At 39.7% G+C, this 17,050-nt stretch overlaps 4 protein-coding genes across 4 annotated transcripts in view; 2 read left to right on the forward strand and 2 right to left on the reverse strand.

Moving 5' to 3' along the window:
- Positions 1 to 43: 43 nt before the first annotated feature.
- On the reverse strand, positions 44 to 2,854 carry zfand1 (zinc finger, AN1-type domain 1). Its single transcript, XM_034560191.1, has 8 exons — positions 2,758 to 2,854; positions 2,223 to 2,265; positions 1,934 to 1,973; positions 1,694 to 1,821; positions 1,445 to 1,536; positions 1,131 to 1,249; positions 827 to 982; positions 44 to 317 (listed from the first exon to the last, which is right to left on the reverse strand). The coding sequence occupies exons 1-8, from the start codon at positions 2,810 to 2,812 to the stop codon at positions 141 to 143; spliced, it is 810 nt and encodes a 269-aa protein (XP_034416082.1). The 5' UTR covers positions 2,813 to 2,854; the 3' UTR covers positions 44 to 140.
- An 87-nt stretch (positions 2,855 to 2,941) lies between these two features.
- On the forward strand, positions 2,942 to 5,725 carry chmp4c (charged multivesicular body protein 4C). The gene is made up of 5 exons (XM_034559651.1): positions 2,942 to 3,472; positions 3,977 to 4,154; positions 4,441 to 4,549; positions 4,700 to 4,826; positions 5,244 to 5,725. Exons 1-5 carry the CDS (start codon positions 3,250 to 3,252, stop codon positions 5,303 to 5,305), a joined length of 699 nt encoding a protein of 232 aa, XP_034415542.1. The 5' UTR covers positions 2,942 to 3,249; the 3' UTR covers positions 5,306 to 5,725.
- An 862-nt stretch (positions 5,726 to 6,587) lies between these two features.
- LOC117749312 (GTPase IMAP family member 9) lies at positions 6,588 to 10,522 on the forward strand. The gene is made up of 2 exons (XM_034559650.1): positions 6,588 to 6,749; positions 7,362 to 10,522. The coding sequence occupies exons 1-2, from the start codon at positions 6,719 to 6,721 to the stop codon at positions 8,138 to 8,140; spliced, it is 810 nt and encodes a 269-aa protein (XP_034415541.1). The 5' UTR covers positions 6,588 to 6,718; the 3' UTR covers positions 8,141 to 10,522.
- Positions 10,523 to 11,897: 1,375 nt separating this feature from the next.
- The window catches only part of plxdc2 (plexin domain containing 2), an 81,538-nt gene continuing 76,385 nt past the window's right edge, over positions 11,898 to 17,050 (reverse strand). The window contains exon 14 of the mRNA XM_034559649.1: positions 11,898 to 16,131. Within this exon, the coding sequence (XP_034415540.1) occupies positions 16,012 to 16,131 (120 nt within the window). The 3' untranslated portion in view covers positions 11,898 to 16,011. The remainder of the gene's footprint in view (positions 16,132 to 17,050) is intronic.

The following is a 17,050-nucleotide window of genomic DNA, read 5'->3' on the forward strand; positions in this document are numbered from 1 at the left end:
TGTTTCCTTAACTTTATCTTGTTATATCAAAAATGTAAAGTTGGACTTTCAATAACATTTTATTGACAGAAATACAAAGTATATACAGAAATCTGCAAACATTAGCCATAATTGGTTTTAGTGAAAAAACAATGATGCACTTATGTCTGAGTGATATAGTCAGAGACGTTCTCCAGGCATGTGCATTCGTTGTCCAGGTACTCTATGACCACATTACCCCCATTGTACAGGGGTGTTACTTGGTGAGCAAGCAGCGAGAGCAGGGTGTCGTCCATCTGGAAAGCCTCACCTGTCTGAGGATGACATAACCGCAGCTTCTACAAATGGAGAGGAGAGAGGCACGCTGTTAAAGTCTTATTCAATGCTATGCTTCTTTTTTTCTTTCAGGAATATTTTTAATGTATGTTTTCAAATGAATTACACTTGGAAGAAAACATGGCTTCTTAAGTTTAGCAAAATATGGAATTTCTTTGTTCTTCGCACCTTACTGGCCATAAACTACAACGTGAAAACTGTGAACAAATACTTGAATACACAGGAATCCTGTACAGTAACAATATTTAATGATCATGCTTACGGCTATTAGGTAAAAACTGGTTAACACAACTTCTTGTAAACCGAATCGTCTCTTGCTGCTTACCCCAGCAATGCTTGTGTCCTAACAGGATGGATCTATGTGTAGTTAACGAGGCAACTCTTTTTGAGACAATGTCCTTTTTTTAATCTTGTTTTAAAGAGTTGAAGTTATGGAGAAAACAAGAAAATGGAATCTAAGTAACAAGGGAATGAGATCAGATAATCAACTCTACTTTTTCCAATGTGTTACCTTAGCCGTCAGTACATTATTGTTGTTCTTGAGGCTAGCTAAAGAGGCTGCATAATCCACCACTTTCCCCACACTCCATTTTGAACAGAAGAACATGGGTTGGCTGGATTCTTTGGATTCTTTAGGAAGATAAACTTGAAGATAAGTTCTCTCCGTCTGGAAAGCAAAAGCAAAAGTAGTAGTTAGTTGGATAAAGTAATAAACACAGAATGAAACACAGAGGTTACACTGTAGATAATATCAATATGAAAAGTTATTATACCACTCATATTAATGAATGAAATGCAGAGAGCTAGGATCGTACCTGTGGCAGCCCCTTGTCTCCTGCAGCATGCAGCTTCAGTTTCATCAATGCTACCTTGGCTGCAGTTGCACTGTTCTTTGCTCCTCTGCGCCCTTTACTTTTAGATATGTCTTTTGACTCTGAGGAGCAATAAGCGAGTAATACAAACACAATCCAAACGTCAGTAGGTTGAGGAATACAAACGGATGTTCGTTAGTTATAACAAAGACAAGAGCATTTTGTTTAATACTGATCCCATGTGGACAAACAAGGAATCACAGAAGAAATGTTGCCAAGAGGGCAACTACCAGTGACAGTACAACATTGTAACTAACCAACAATCTTTTGCACCAGCTCTTTGGTGGCGGCCATTCGAGGCCTTTGGACCTCCAACTTCTCACACTTGTGATCATCTTGATGACGATGGCTATAAAAGGCAAGAAGATAAATGTTAACCTTTCAGTTTAGCGGGTTCATTGATCAAATAGAGATATGCTCTACATAATGAGGGCAATGTAGTAATGAGTATTTATGATGTTTTATAAAAAAAGGTTAAAGAAAAAGAAAAGAAACTGTAAACTTACGCCAAACAGAAATGTTTTTCACACTGCGGACATATTACAGGCAACAGTTCTTTTCCTTTGCAGTCTTGAAATGAGCAAGGATAACTTGTGCTGCCACCCCCCGTCTGGGCTACCCTTTTCACTGGCTCCTGAAAAAGGAAAAATTAAAACAGGATCTAAGTAACTAAGGAACAAAAAGGAAGAAATGTTCATGTAGTAATCTTATCATAAAAGGACATTAGGAATGTGCATGCAGTGTACCTCTGAACACGAATGGGCCTCTCTGCTTCTGTGCTCAAGACTGTAAGAAACAAACAGTATTACATTCACAGATAAAAAAAACCACACCTTTTTGATAAGGATGGCATAAAGGTTTGCGACCAAAATCAGCTCATATCAGATTTAAGTTACTAGTATTTATGCAAATAATACTTGTTCTTGAAGAGGTTTTTCTCAATGTGAAATAACTATTGTATCACTTAAGAGTAAGGTATGAATGCTTCCTGGAACTGTGGACATTTATTTTCACTGGGATACTGTGGACTCTTACCAGAAAACACCTCTGCAGAGCTCACAGACAAATGGGAGGAAATCTAAAAGGAAGAACCGAGGAAAACAAAATTTAGCTGAATTAAAAGAGCAGACACCTCATTGCCGGCGGTGTCAAAGTCTGTCTGTTAGAGAGGAGATGTTGGGCTGAGGTCTGGGGGTAATGATGGTGGGTAGTTAGCTAGTCCACTGACTCATTTGAATCAGACTGAGACTTTTACGAGCAAATAGATTAAAATAAATATATTCAAATAATCAACGTCAACTGAGAGCTTAACACAATTGCTTCACAAGAAACCGTTTAATACACAAACCTTTACATTTTATATAATAACTGGACTCAGGTCAGGTGACACGGTTAGCTTGCTAGCTACCGTAGCGAGCTAACAGCTAGCTTAGCTATTTAATACTAAGGCTAGCTAGCTAGCTGATATGCTAACAAGCTACAGAGCCGCTCGGTATGTTTCATATTCAAACAGACGGCTGAATAATGTCCCGTCGTCACTGTTTGGTATCCAGTTGGAGAAGAAACGGACCTTTCTGAGAGCAGGAATCGATCTCACAATGCTTCCCAATGTCTATCTCAGCCATTAGATCGCCGCAAGTCTGCGGATGTCAACACGAACTTTGACCCCAACAGTGACACCACGTGACCAGGATTCTTTTTTTGTTGTCCCTTTTTTAAGTTTCAGTCAGTTTCACTGTCAAATTTATTAAAGCTTCTATGCGTGTGACAGTATTTACTTTACTTTTCGAATAAATTGGGAAGCAGGTTTAGTAATACTTTAAAAAAAAAACTAAGTATGTGAACGTATGGAAAAAATGGAGGGAAGGCGGCAGGAGTCACCACGTCACTCAGGTAAAGGTGTGGCGAAAGGTGCGTTCACTGGCTGGTTTGAATTGAAAGCACAAAGCCGTCGAGCTGGAAAATCTGCTCGTAACACACCCGCCTGTAAAAACATTACGAGGCTGCGAGAGCGCGTGTACACGTCAGTTACCTTCGCAGTTTACACCGAAAGCTCCTAAAAATGAGCAAAATCGCGAAACTTTTTAAGGGGAGCTCCAGCTCGAGCTCATCGAGCTCCCCGAAGTCCAAACACCACCGGTCGCGGGGAGGCCCTTCGCCCCAAGAGGCCATTCACAAACTCCGGGAAACGGAAGAAATGCTGACGAAGAAGCAAGACTACCTGGAAAAGAGGATAGAGCAAGAACTCCTGATCGCCAAGAAGAACGGCACAAAAAACAAGCGAGGTAGGATTTCTATCCTAGTCCGAACATATCCCCGTTGCACCTGTTTTTATTTATTATAATGCGCTCCAGGGCTTATAATTGAGCCGCCTATTGTAACTCTTTAATAAGGTTCCGGGGATATATTGCAGTAAAAATCTTTACAACTATTTTGGGAACAATACAGCACACATACGACACATAATTCCCAATGAGATAATTGGCCTACAGTGGTTTCTTTTAGTTAAACAAGTAGAACAGGTTTGTAACAAGTGAAGTGCTTAACTAAAATAATTGCATTTTATTAATGGAGTTTAAATAGGTTTCTCTCCCTGTGCAAGAAGCTCAAATTGTTTTCTCAGTTGAATTGGCTCAAATCAACAAAGGCAAAACTAAAAATAGACAAAGGGAGGAACCCATGGTATCTATATGTGAACGCCCAGCACTGGATGTTCTCAACGAAACAGCAGATGCCGGAGCGAAGGTGTGAAATCATGCCACAGAATAATTGGAGATTTGTTGTATCAGCTGCACTGCAGGCCCTGAAGAGAAAGAAGCGCTTGGAGCAGCAGCTCACGCAGATCGATGGCACCCTCTCCACCATCGAGTTTCAGAGGGAAGCTTTGGAGAACTCGCACACCAACACCGAGGTCCTGAAGAACATGGGCTTTGCTGCCAAGGCCATGAAGAAGGTCCACGAGAACATGTAAGGGGATCCATTAAAGTGATTAATTTGACTTTTGAGAGGAGACGGAATGTGACGGCAACATCATTGAGAGGCATTTTTCTGCAAAAGGATTTTACCGCACAAAAACGGGACAAAAATAATGACAAATGGGGGTTGCTGTCTTAGATGAACTCTTATCAGTAATAATATCCAAAGCTTTGGCTGGACATGTATCATTTAAAAACTATATATGAAAACAGAATTCTTAATAAATTACAAATCTAATCTAATTTATTTTTATCTCTCTTTCTTCTCTCATTTTCAGGGACGTTGACAAGATCGATGATCTGATGCAGGACATCACAGAGCAACAGGACGTGGCCCGAGAGATCAGCGACGCCATCTCCGGACCCTTCGGCGAGACATTTGACGAGGTTAATATCTTTTAGTTTCTCCAACTTTTATAGCATTCACACTCTATTAAAAAAAAATTAAATATGGAATGTACTTTCAGTGTGACGCCTGCTAAACTATTTCCTGTTTAACAAAAATGCACCTGAAAACACGTGTGTGTGTCATCTTAGGACGAGCTGCTGGCAGAGCTGGAAGAGCTGGAACAGCAGGAGCTCGAGGACAGCATGAAGAGTATGGGCGGACTACCCAGCGTGCCCAGCTCCAAACTGCCTTCAGCTCGGCCCAGTCACCGCGCCAGTAAGTGCAGCACAATATTGGACGGAAAATTACTACAGCCGAGACATTACGCATTTCACAATGAACAAGCCACTCTTGCATTATCACTACAAGCATGTGGCTGATACCGATGACATTTAACTGTTTTATTTATCGAGAAAGATTACCAATTTTGTTCTTCATTTAATCTTTCTTCATATTTGTCTTTCTTTCCAAACATTTGCTGCTTTTTTTTGCGCAGGGATCAAAACTTTATACTTTAATGGTTTAACGATTTGAATATATTCTTTTGGGCTTTAATAACTTGTATGTCCGAGTATCATTTTTAAACACACACTTTAAAAATAAATGTTTAAACTTTAGTTGCAGCCATACCCTGATTAATGTTCCATAATAATTTGATTGCATTCATTGTTAACTGTTTCTTTCTTTTTACAGCAACCAAGAAAAGGGTTGAAGATGATGACGACATGCGTATGCTGGCATCATGGGGAACTTAAGTGCATTACAGCAGCCTTAATGTACTTCAGATTGATCTCTCTTATGTAAGCTTTATTAGTTTTTAAGGTTTTTACGGGAAAATGAAGTTGATTATATTATTTTTTTTAAAAAGCTTTCTGCCTATCGGCTTGTCATGTCACTTTACAGATTATATTTATCAAGAAATAAAGCAAATTGAAGTCTAGAAAACAACAAACTGTATTTTCCTGTCATTACATTGATCATTCATTACTTTGCCTCTACATAATGCACTGCTTTCACAGCCCCAATGAAGACATGATGTGGATATGACTGATGTTTTTAACTCGTAGAAGATGATGCCAAACTGTTTTGGCTGTAAATAAAGTCTGATTTTGCAATAATGCTGTAAATATATAGCTTTCTTGCTTGCTTCCATTAAGGTTAAACAATAAATCAGTCCCCTATATATTATCTAATAATATGTGTCTACTTTATTTACACTGGCTTGCAAATTAGATTTGTTTGGATTACAAAACGATACATACACATATGAGTCAATGTGGATATATTCTTTATAATATTTAATACATCTATATAAGTAATATGGTTTACATTATATGAATCATTTCTGTTATATGCATTGAATGTGTTGTAACTCTGTTATGTAGTTCATTCTGTACACATCAGAATCAGCTTTATTGGCCATGTTTGTGTGACAGGTTGTATGTGTGCACACACATGGAATTTGACTCCGGTTTAACGTACGCTCTCCTCGTACGTACATATTTAAATGACAAATAACAGGATAAATACAAAGACATTAAAGACAACAATAGCAACATGCATGTACAATATAAACAACAACAGTGAAATGGGGATGTAGTGCAGAAAGTGGTGATAGTGCAAGTAGTGTAGATGGATGTGATTAATTGTTCAACAGAGTGACGGCCAGAGGGAAGAAGCTGTTCCTGTGTCTGGTGGTTTTGTTCGTACAGTGCTCATCTATGCCATCTATTGTACAGCTGTCCATCCTGATAGAGGGATCCTACTCTGTTGCTCTCATGAAGGTTTCTTCCCTTTTTCTCCCCGATTTTCTTTGTGGCAGTTTTTCCTATTCTGATGTGAGGGCCAGAGGTTAATTTGTGATTTTTCGCTATACAAAATTAAATTAATTGAATTGAATATTCTTTACGTTGAGTATTGTAATTTTTAAGGCATTTCAGTTCACGTGATATGTATATTTACATTGTAAAAGTACACTTTCCTTTATATCGTTATCTTACATCCGGAAGACTTTTATTTTGAAAGGTGTAACCGAGGGCCGCGCCTGCGCACGCCGGTTAGCTTCACGCTTCTGTCGGCAGGTAGTAAGGAAGTCCCGAGTCCGGACAATTAGCCGCCCGAAGACACACAATACCGGAATAAAACCCGAATCAGGATTTAGACCGAGTATGGAGGCGAATACACCACTTCAGACGGAAGGTGAGCCGGTAACTTTACCGTCTTTAACTGAGACGTTTGCGTCAGTTGTCAAACTAAATCTTGGTTGAAGTTTCCGCGGCTGTTAAACTCGGCGCTAAGTTAGTTAGCAAACAGTTTGCAGGTTTAAACATTAACTCCTTAACCGGATCGCGTGACACGTTTCAACTCGCATTATGTCGCGACGAAGAAGGAAACATCGCACTTACTTCCGTGTCTTATTACGCTGTTATTAACTATAATCGTACGCGTATTTCACGGTTAACGTTAAGGGGTTGGGAAGCTAGGTTCTGGCTTGAGTAATGTAAGTGAGGATACAATCACAAATACACGTCTTACACATCAAATATGTAAACAAGTAACGTTTTTGTTTGTTGTCTTCTTGTACTAAATCGACTACGTTATATTATTAGTTTTATATAGTAGGCAAACAAATACAAATAAATTAGTTTACACAAAAATCATGGCTAAACTATCAGATGATCATTTCATTGTTTTGGTAATCTTACATAAAAGTTCATTCATTTGTGTAATTAATTAACCGTAGGTGGTATATAAACTATTGACAATAACAATCTTTATCAATACTGAAATATATAAATTGAATGACCACAGCCAGGGATGCTCCTGGACCAGAAGAGAAGGCCAAGAAGGCTGCAGCTGAAGCCAAGGTGGCCAACCAGCTGCCTGAGGTTCGTCTGGTGGTGCTAGGCTGGAGGTGGCCGGGGAAGAGCCTGACTGGAAACACCATCATAGGCCGAGAGGAGTTTCGCTTGGAGCGGGCAGCCGAGTTCTGTGTGAAGAGGCAGACGGAGGTGCTGGGGCGGCAGGTGACGGTGGTGGACACTCCCGGCTGGTTCTCAGCCCAGGACACACCACCCTCCTACAAGGAGGAGTTAGTGAGGGGAGCCTCTCTTTGCCCTCCTGGTCCACACGTCTTCCTGCTCGTCATCCCCATCGGCATGTTCACAGAGGTGGATCGCGCTCGCATCGAGGAGCACGTGAGCCTCTTTGGTGAGCGTGTGTGGAAGCACACGATTGTGGTCTTCACCTGGGCGGAGGTGTTGAGGACCATTTCCATCGAGAGGTACATCCGCAGGGAGGGCAAGGAGCTGCAGTCGGTGCTGGAAAAGTGCAAGCGAAGGTACTTTGTCATTAATAACTGTATATTCGGGGAGCATCCCCAGGTGGAGCGCTTGCTGGAGAGAGTGGAGAAGATGGTAGCAGAGGAGGGGGGCTACTACAACCCAGAGGAGGTAGAGAAGGAGAAGAAACCTCTGGATGAGAACCAGAATCCAGCTCGAGAGGGACGGGAGCTCGGGGCACGGCCCAAACAGAACTCTGTGCTGAGTTTGTCCAAAACCATGGAGGTGGAGCTGCTTTCCAGTGAGTGATGCACATATTTTTGCCTTCCAAGAAAGTCAAACTGGAGTCTAAAAATGTTATGAGTTTCTTTCTTTTCATTTTAAGATAACAGTTACAGACCATTAACCTCGAAAACAGCACTAAAACGACAGGGATATCACCGCAGTTTAGCTGTGAATTAAACTTGTAATAATGTAAAATGGAGCCCTGTTAATATGTTTTATTGTAGATTAAAAAAAAACACTCTTGCCTGATGGACCCTCTCAACCACAAGAAGGAAAAGGGGAAACTGAAATTTCAGCAAACGTACAAACCAGTATGATTTATTTCTTTTTTTAATCAGACATGTTACTGTGTATCTTTGTTGTGTGCGTTCTTTATGATTCTCACTGTGATGAAACGAGAGGCATTTGCCACATAAACACCCCTTTTCTTGTTTCCACGCTGTCCAAAGATTTATACTTAACTGTTTAATTTTGTTCTTAAGTTTCAAAGATGTTCTTGTTATAGTATCTTGAGGGTTGTGTGATGGGAGGGGTTTAATTAAATCCCAAACTAGGAAGCGCAAGCTGTTACACGTATGGCCGTCATAAATTTGAATCCCAATGTGTACACTCTTTATTCTTGACGAATACCAACGGCAGAACTGCACTACTACATTGTTACGAATATTCTGTTGATGACCGTCGAGGGAATTGCTTTTATTGTATTTTTTTTCCTTCAGATTCCCATTTGTTTTGACCAAACTGTAAAATGCTTTTCTCGTGCTGCAATGTTTGTTCTCCTCTGTGTACAATTATGAAGCTCGCAGCTGTTATTGGTTTTGTGTGTTGCCTTAAAGCAGTGATTGTGTTTCCCTTAAATGTATCTGTTACGTTTATGTCACTGTGGCAGAGGGATGCGTTACAAGAGCTGCAATCATCCGTTTATTAACCCACATAAAATAAATCTGCAACTTTTATGATAATCTATTATTTAGAATAAAAAGAAAATTTCATGTCCAAGTTTCTGATAGTAAAAAGTAAATATCTTTGAGTTTCAATCGGAATAAATGGGCAATTTCAAGTAATCTTTAGGGCTTTAGGGGACTGTAATCTCTGTTGTGATTACAGGTACAACCAACACACACCTTTCTGACCACACCCACCAGTTATCCTTGTTGTGGTTGGAGGTGAAAACAAGCTTGAAAATGTCAACCTTAAAGGACGGCCAAACGCCTTTTAAGGGTACAAGCACTGAATGTAAACATGACCTTTGTCTGTTGACAAGAAAACCCCACCAGACACCATCAAGGTTTGTTATGGTGAATTATTATTGGATATTGGAGTCAGCTGCTCTGGACAGACCCTCAAATCTCCTCAGGATGTCTTTTTATAGGCCGTTGATGGCTCACTGTACTGACCAGGTAGGGTTAACCCCATCTGACTGTCACAGTTAAAGGAAACACAGCAATAACAATTACGTACTGTAGTTTTATGACCCGGGTGAATCTCTCCAGCACCACCTCTGCTCGGAGCATAAACAGGTGAACACAGTCGTGAACATACCCCTCTGCTGCAGATCAGGTCACATATACGCAGTTACCAATGTACCAGTTTAACTCTGTTTTACTAATTTAAAATGTAGGTGTGCATCAGCTACTAGTAGCATTGAGTAGAGAGTCTGTGAGGTTCAAGGACCCTTTTATCGTAGGAATGCTGGAGTATGTTCCTCAAAGAAGCTGTCAGTCTTTTGCATGAATGTGTTTTTACTCATTGGAGAGTAGAGTAGAGCACAAATCCAATGGTGTGCACTCAGATATGAATATTTCATAACGTGTGAGCAAGTACAGACGTGTTTGTTGACATTTAGTGCTGAAATGTGAAACGGGTAAGACGTCCGCTGGAGACCTCTTGTACACTAGTGCCTAAACTCAGTATTACTGATCTATTCTTTTTCATTTTATTCAGCGGTTTGACAGAAACACGTCTTTAACAAATACTTTAACACTGCTACAGATGAGGGGTATATTGTATCTGATTACATGGAAACAGTTTTGATAATTAGCATGCTTTCAGATTAACAAGGAAGCACTAATCCAGAATGATTTAATACAAAAAGATATACAAGGGATGATTAAGGTCAGGGTATAGCAGACGTGTACAACAACTGCAACCTAATATAACCCGCCTTTTGTAGCAGTGTTTGAATGGTGATTGAGTTACTTTCAAAGTACGGTATGTGAATCAGGTTACCCTTAAGGAATTAATGAGTCAATTCTGTCGACCTGAGACTTATCGTCTTATTATTATTATTATTATTATTGTTATTTTGTGTCTTATTGGCCCACACTATTTGCAGTAGATTTTCTTCTGAGAAATGCTCTGTGTGTTTCTTCTCTGAAGCTCAAATAAATTTATATTTTGATCTAACTCTGGACTCTGTTCCTTGAAAAATGTACAGGTGAGAATAAAATGTGCTTCTTTAATTTCTAAATGATTGGTTTGAGGGGAATTACAATGCCTTGCCTGTAACTGCAGCCCTTGGACTTTAAAGCTATTCAAGCTATTGGCTTGAATAGAAGAGACAGCTATAAAGTCACTAAGGCTTCAACTTCTTCATTATGGATGGATAGTTCAGTGATGGAAAACATTATATATATTGTATGACCGTCAGTCTAATATATGACAAATCAAAACAGTAAATCCTCACATTTACAAAGCTGGAACCAAAGAATATTTGGCATTCTGCTTAAACAAAACTAGTATAATAAGTAGCCTGCATACAAGGATACATAGATAGTCTTCTTGTGTAAAGACACTGGCAATAAACTGCTATCACAAAGTATTAGATATGGTTCTTTGATGTAATAATTTAGAAGAAAGGATTCATCTTTCTTGATTTAGTTCCTTTATGGACTGCAGCTGTGTTCTGTAGTTTGACCACTAGATGGCAGTAAAACACCAGGTCACACAGACGATGAGACATGTTTACAACAGCAGCGGAATGATTCACAGCAGTAATTTCCTTGTTTTTTGTTGTTGTTGTTGTTAGAGGCTAAATGTGCAGCGCTCATCTTTATGTAGGACAAACTTTTGACCTGACAGTAGTCTTTTGGTTTGCCCACATATTAAACATATAAAACAACTTCTGCATCTGTTACATTTACATTTTTAGAATTTAATTGAAATTAATTAAATACTTTCAAACTCAAGCCCAGTGCATGGCCCTAGAGCCCACTAAAAATACTTTCAAGTTATGTGTAACTCTGTAAATAAGTAAAGTTAAAATTACCAGAAGTTGCCAAATTGTGTTCACGATCTAAGCGCTCACTTAAAAGATTACAATGCAAATGTAAATATGTCTGAAATAACATCAGGACAAGCAGAAATAGAAAACAATTAAGTTTATCTGCTAATACAGAGATAATTTCACAAAATATAGCCAACATGGTGTCAAAACCTTGATTTTTGAAAATGCACTGTAGTTTGGCCACCTCTATACATTTTCTTCCATCATGCCTCATTTACTCCGTTTTCTCTGATCCTGACAATGTCCCATAAACCACAGCATTGTTCACTGCCATGCTCCCTTTAGGATAGATGATATGAAGTATGAGATAATGCTCTTAAACCAAATGCTGCATGAAGCTGCGGGGACATTTCATGCTCAAGTGATTGACTTGCAGAATGATTATTGACAGTCAAAAACTGGATTTCCTCCAATTGAATCTGCAAGATTTTATTTAAATATCTTTGCATGCATTTATTCATTAATTATGGTGGCAGAACAATGCATTTCAGTTCCCCCCTGTATCTTTGAATGCATATACACACAAATACTGATTAATGCAACCATGGAAGTGGTTGTTTATAAAATTTGCTCTTTCTATTCGACGGTGCTTTAGTCAAATGTACACTTAGAGATGAAAGACAAGAAATTCTCACATGGTGCAGGCTACTAATATTCAGAGGATGTTTTTGTTTTTAACAACATTGTTTATTATTTCAAATGTATTCAAAACAACAGTAGTTACAGAAATTACAGACAGCGAGCGATGATACTGTGTGATTTTGAGTCTCATTGTGTGTCATGATAAGATGAAACAAGGTCACAGTTCACATTTCTTTATATTTAGCTCTGAATTTGTGAGATTGAACATCTTTCGAGCCAAACCCCACGAGTCAGAGAAAAAAGCAGTAACATATCTCAACAACACCACTATGCTGCTACTCATCATCTAAAATACCATTGTTAAGAAAGTGGGAATTAAAGTGATTAGTCAAGTCCAGTGAAGCGAGTGAAAGACTGTTGCTGTTTCCATGACCAAAGTGTTTCGGCTTTTGTGTCGATCTCAAACGAATCCGACCGTCGGCCACTTTCTCAGACTGCATTTTTGACAGTGAATATAAAAACACTTGCAGTTTCAGGTGGCAGTGAACACAAGCAGATGCGATAAACACACCGTGTATTTCATTCCTCACATGTTTGCTCATGTGTTTATGTATTTTTTTATTTTTTTAAAGATTTAAAAAAAAGAAACCAATCTCAAAACGCTTTAAATGCAGAGTATTTCTCTTCACTACAGCTACCGCTTAAACAAGTGGAGCGATCCAAACAAAGTCTGAAGCATGCTCTGCCTAGTTATTTTTGCAACGCCACGATTGGACAATCATATTTAGGGGGCGGGGTTTAGAGAAGTGTCTGAAGTGTGGAGCAGTGTCAGGTGTCAGTGAACACAAGTGGATGTGCCAAGCACTTGCTAGGAGCGTTTCTCCACAGGGGTCAATGTTACCAACATTAGAGCAAGTATCTGTGTGCATTAAGAAGCTTGTTAAACTTATGATTTTTTTAAACACCGATGTCGAAGGGAATTACGAGGAGTCATAAAAGAGGATTTGGAAAGCTGGAGTTTGAACTCTCAAGTCGATACCAATGAGACCCCATTAGATCTCAGAGTGGTTGTAAAGGAAGGTCTATGTGAGGGTTTTAAACAGCCCGTGAGTCTTTAATTTGGTTTTTGTGCATGAATCTTGTGTGCATCTTTGGGTGTGTAGATGTCCATGACAGTGTATTTGAACTATTGAACGTATGAGTCAGCCGTTGGCTAAGCCCCGCCCTCTTAATTGCCATTGCTACTTTCCGTTCTCAAACCTATGAAGTTTACAATTCTAATGTGGCAGATTTACCATCAAATAGGTATTATTGTTTTTGTTTTTTTTAACTGTTCAAGTCTCTGGAAGCTATCGTTAGCTGTAGTTAGTTAGCTAGCTAATTAAGCTAACGTTAGGTTCACAAGTCGTTTAAAAACATTAGAATGTTTCCAGCTGACTTGTTTTAAAACACACATTTTGTAACAGCGGTATTTAAAATGCACATGGCGGCTACAAACATGATGTAGCTTAATACTAAAAGACTAACGCCGTCTCAGGCAGACACAAATGTTTTAGCATACGAGCTAACCAAGTACAAGTCACAAGTTAACCAGTGATCTTTGAAAAACCCAGAAGTTAGTTTACAAATACAATTTCCAAACAATCTTCTAGCCACCTGGGTGAGACAATGTTTCGTCCACTGCTCAATAAAAAACCTACGTTTCACCAGTTTCCCAAGTTACAACTCTGTTTTCTCACCAGGTAACGTTAGTCGGCGAGCTGAGTTTGCGGTTGCCATCTTTGTTTTGAATTGGACGCGCGGGTGCAATTGAGTCTTCAAATCTTCATTAGTCAGCGACAGAAGTATCTTTTCATCTGCTTCAAAGATTATTTTGGTATTTGGGAAATACATCCAAGAGTTTGTAAACACCTCCATGACGTAATGTAACGCTGCTCAGTTATTACTGGAAGTAAGCTTGATTACGAGCTACTGTAGGATGTAAGCTAGTTAGCCAAACGTACTTTACATTTGAGCAGATAAACACACAGTTTAATCAATTCATCACACGTTTATTCATGTGTTTAAAATGCTTTAAATGCAGTATTTCTCTGACTACAGCTAACACTTCAACAAGTGGAGCGATCCAAACAAAGTTTGAAGCTTGCCGTGCCTAGTTATGGTTCCTAAGCTACGATTGGACAATCATATTTAAGGGGCGGGGTTAAGAGAACTTTCTGAAGTTTGGAGCATTTTTTTTGTACATGGCTGCAGGACACCATTATAATCAATACACTATAGTTTTTATGTATTGGTATGTTCTGGATGGCGGTATGGCTGCTGAGGCTGAGAGGACGTTGAGGTAAACACTTAAAAGTAGGATGCTGATTAGTCTTTGGTCTCAATGTGATGAAGACAAGGCGGTGATAGAAGGAAATAAATCCAGATGATTGTTATTTTTTATGTATTTACAGTGTCGAACTGAATGGGTGTAATATTGCACGTTTTATTTTTCAGTAGAATTCCAGGATACTGATCTTAATTGGAACTACAATCATTGGAGTAAAAGCATGATTTTTGTCTTGAGATAAAATTCTTAAAAGTAGAAGTGAATGTTTGGATTTGTTCAGTCAGAAGCCTTGTGTATTGATTGAGGACAGTAATGATTGGAACGGTATTCACAATTAAGTAAAAAAGTAGAGAAAAAAAGGCCACTCATAAAAAATAAAAAAAAGTTGTGTTTTTTTTCTGTATAGTGTACTGCTACACTATGCATGTTTGCCATGAGTTACCTGAATCTGCAAATGTTTTGGCCTTGGTATATACATTAATGTGTTGACACGGATGGGTCGACCATAATTTAACACAGACTAGCCTATGGTTATGCTGGCAACATACTAGAAAAGGAAACCACACCCATACCAGTGTGTTTTGGCTCACACAAACAATATCCAGATACCTCAGATTCAAATCAACAAAAATAACCTGTGCAGAGCCAGCTCAAACATATGCACCCATAAAGCAGGTGGATATCCAATCACTAATGTAAACTGCTCTCTTTTGCATTCACACGCATTCACACACACTGAATCAGAAAATAGAAAATATATTCAGCATACACACTCACAAGCGCCTGTCTTGTAAATTTGCATTAGTACCACATGTCAAATGAAAAAGAAAAAGTGCAAACTCTAGTCAGGGACAAAATGGCACGGCAGTAATGTAAAAAAAATGCAAAGAAATTATATAAAACGGTATCCATGATGTAAGGAATCAATCAATGAACCAATCAAAAGAATAAGAACAATAGTGTGCGCCCCATCACCCATTTAAAAAATATGCCAAACATCACAAAGTAATTCAACACCGCAGCTGCGATCGAGCGCGGCTACAGGGCTTCAGCTGGCGTCATATCGCTCAGCTGCAGCCTCTCTCTGCAGGCCGGCGCTGGAAAAGTCAATTAAGCCTGCTATGGTATTGAAAAGCAATACCGACGTCTGTACTGATAAATGTGCCAGCCCCGGTGAACAAACACCACATACTGAAAGAAAGACGAAAAAGATGGATATATATACGAAGGCCTATAAACCCCACCAACAATAAAGTGGAAATCTCTGTTCACATACTCTGAATTGTTTCTGAAAATATATATTGTATAATTCATCCCGCTCCCCCTCAATCACACCAGTATCCAGTCTCAAAAGTCAGGCTGTACAATCCCTCCATGGAAACATGATCGCAGCCCAACAAAACCTAACCAATGCCGACTGAATCGATGACATCAACGCCGTTCCCTCCCTCTGTCCCCAGTAGGCCAGGCCAACAGGAGCTGGAGAATAGGCTGGCCTGGGATCAGTTTTCAGGGTTTTTCTCACTTTCTCGCATCGCTGGCCGCTGTATCCAGTCTCGTCCTGCACTCCATGGGCCGATTCCACAGTCCTAGTCATTCTGTACACTGATGAGCAGATCCTGGAGGTTCCTGGTGAGACGTCTCCGTGGAGCAGGAGGGGAGGGGGGTAGGGGGGGATGCAGAAAGCCCCCTCCTCCCTCAGCACTGCTCAGACTCGATGAAGACCTCCTTCTCCTGGCCCACTGGCTCCACCTCTGCGTAGGCTGGGTGGCCCGACCCGCGGCGAAACTTCATGGCGGGCCACCGGCTTGGGCGTCTCTGCAAAGGAGAGGGCGCGTGTGAGGACAGCGTTTAGGAAAGACAAGGTCACAGTGTCATGAAGGTTAAAGGTCAAGGCTGAGGTTGATCTTTGAGACCTGAGCAGAGCCCGACTGTCCGAAATCACTCCCTATTAACTACATAGTGAACTCTATTTGCCCTCCGCCATCTGATGTGTCTGCCACTTGATTGTTTCTTTGTTTATCATATTCTATTGTAAATACAATGTTGTCTATTATACTATTGCACTGTGTTGATGCACCAATCAACAAGCTAAATTCCTTGTTCTGTATGTGCAAACGAACTTGGCAACGAACCGTTTCTAAGTGTCTACAAGTCTCCACATTTTATAGAGATAATTTACAGTCGTGCAACTCTAAACCTGTCAGTGATAACTGTCTCAAATCTCACATTTCTGTTCACTATAGAGTGAATTATTGTCTCGTTACATCGTGGAGGAGTGAATAAAGGAGTGAATTCAAAATTAACAAGCGACGCACAAATGCCACTCATAGAAACACCTCAATAACATGTTTTCTTGTGTCATAAAACCTTCGGGGATAATTCTGAGATACCTTGACACGTCTGAAACTATGCAGTATTTCACAAGAAAGAAGCAATAACAATTTTATGAAGCATTCTTTTCAACATCTCGCGTCCATGCACTGTTTATTCATGTTGGAGTCAAATATAATAGAAGCTGAGGTGACCAGCAGCTTTAGGAAAGCCTTTTTATTTTGACCAAATATACTTTGAAAGGTCATTTTACATCTTTGGTAGGAACAAGGGACTTTTTCAGAGAGCAATACTGTTTTTTAGTCTTATCCTTTAAAAGCATAAATAATCAAACTTAAACTTAGTATGCCTGATGACTTCGCTTAAGAAAACAAACTCTGGTGATGTTCTTGTGCACCAAGTT

This window comes from Cyclopterus lumpus, chromosome 20, assembly GCF_009769545.1.
Source record: "Cyclopterus lumpus isolate fCycLum1 chromosome 20, fCycLum1.pri, whole genome shotgun sequence".
NCBI lineage: Eukaryota > Metazoa > Chordata > Actinopteri > Perciformes > Cyclopteridae > Cyclopterus > Cyclopterus lumpus.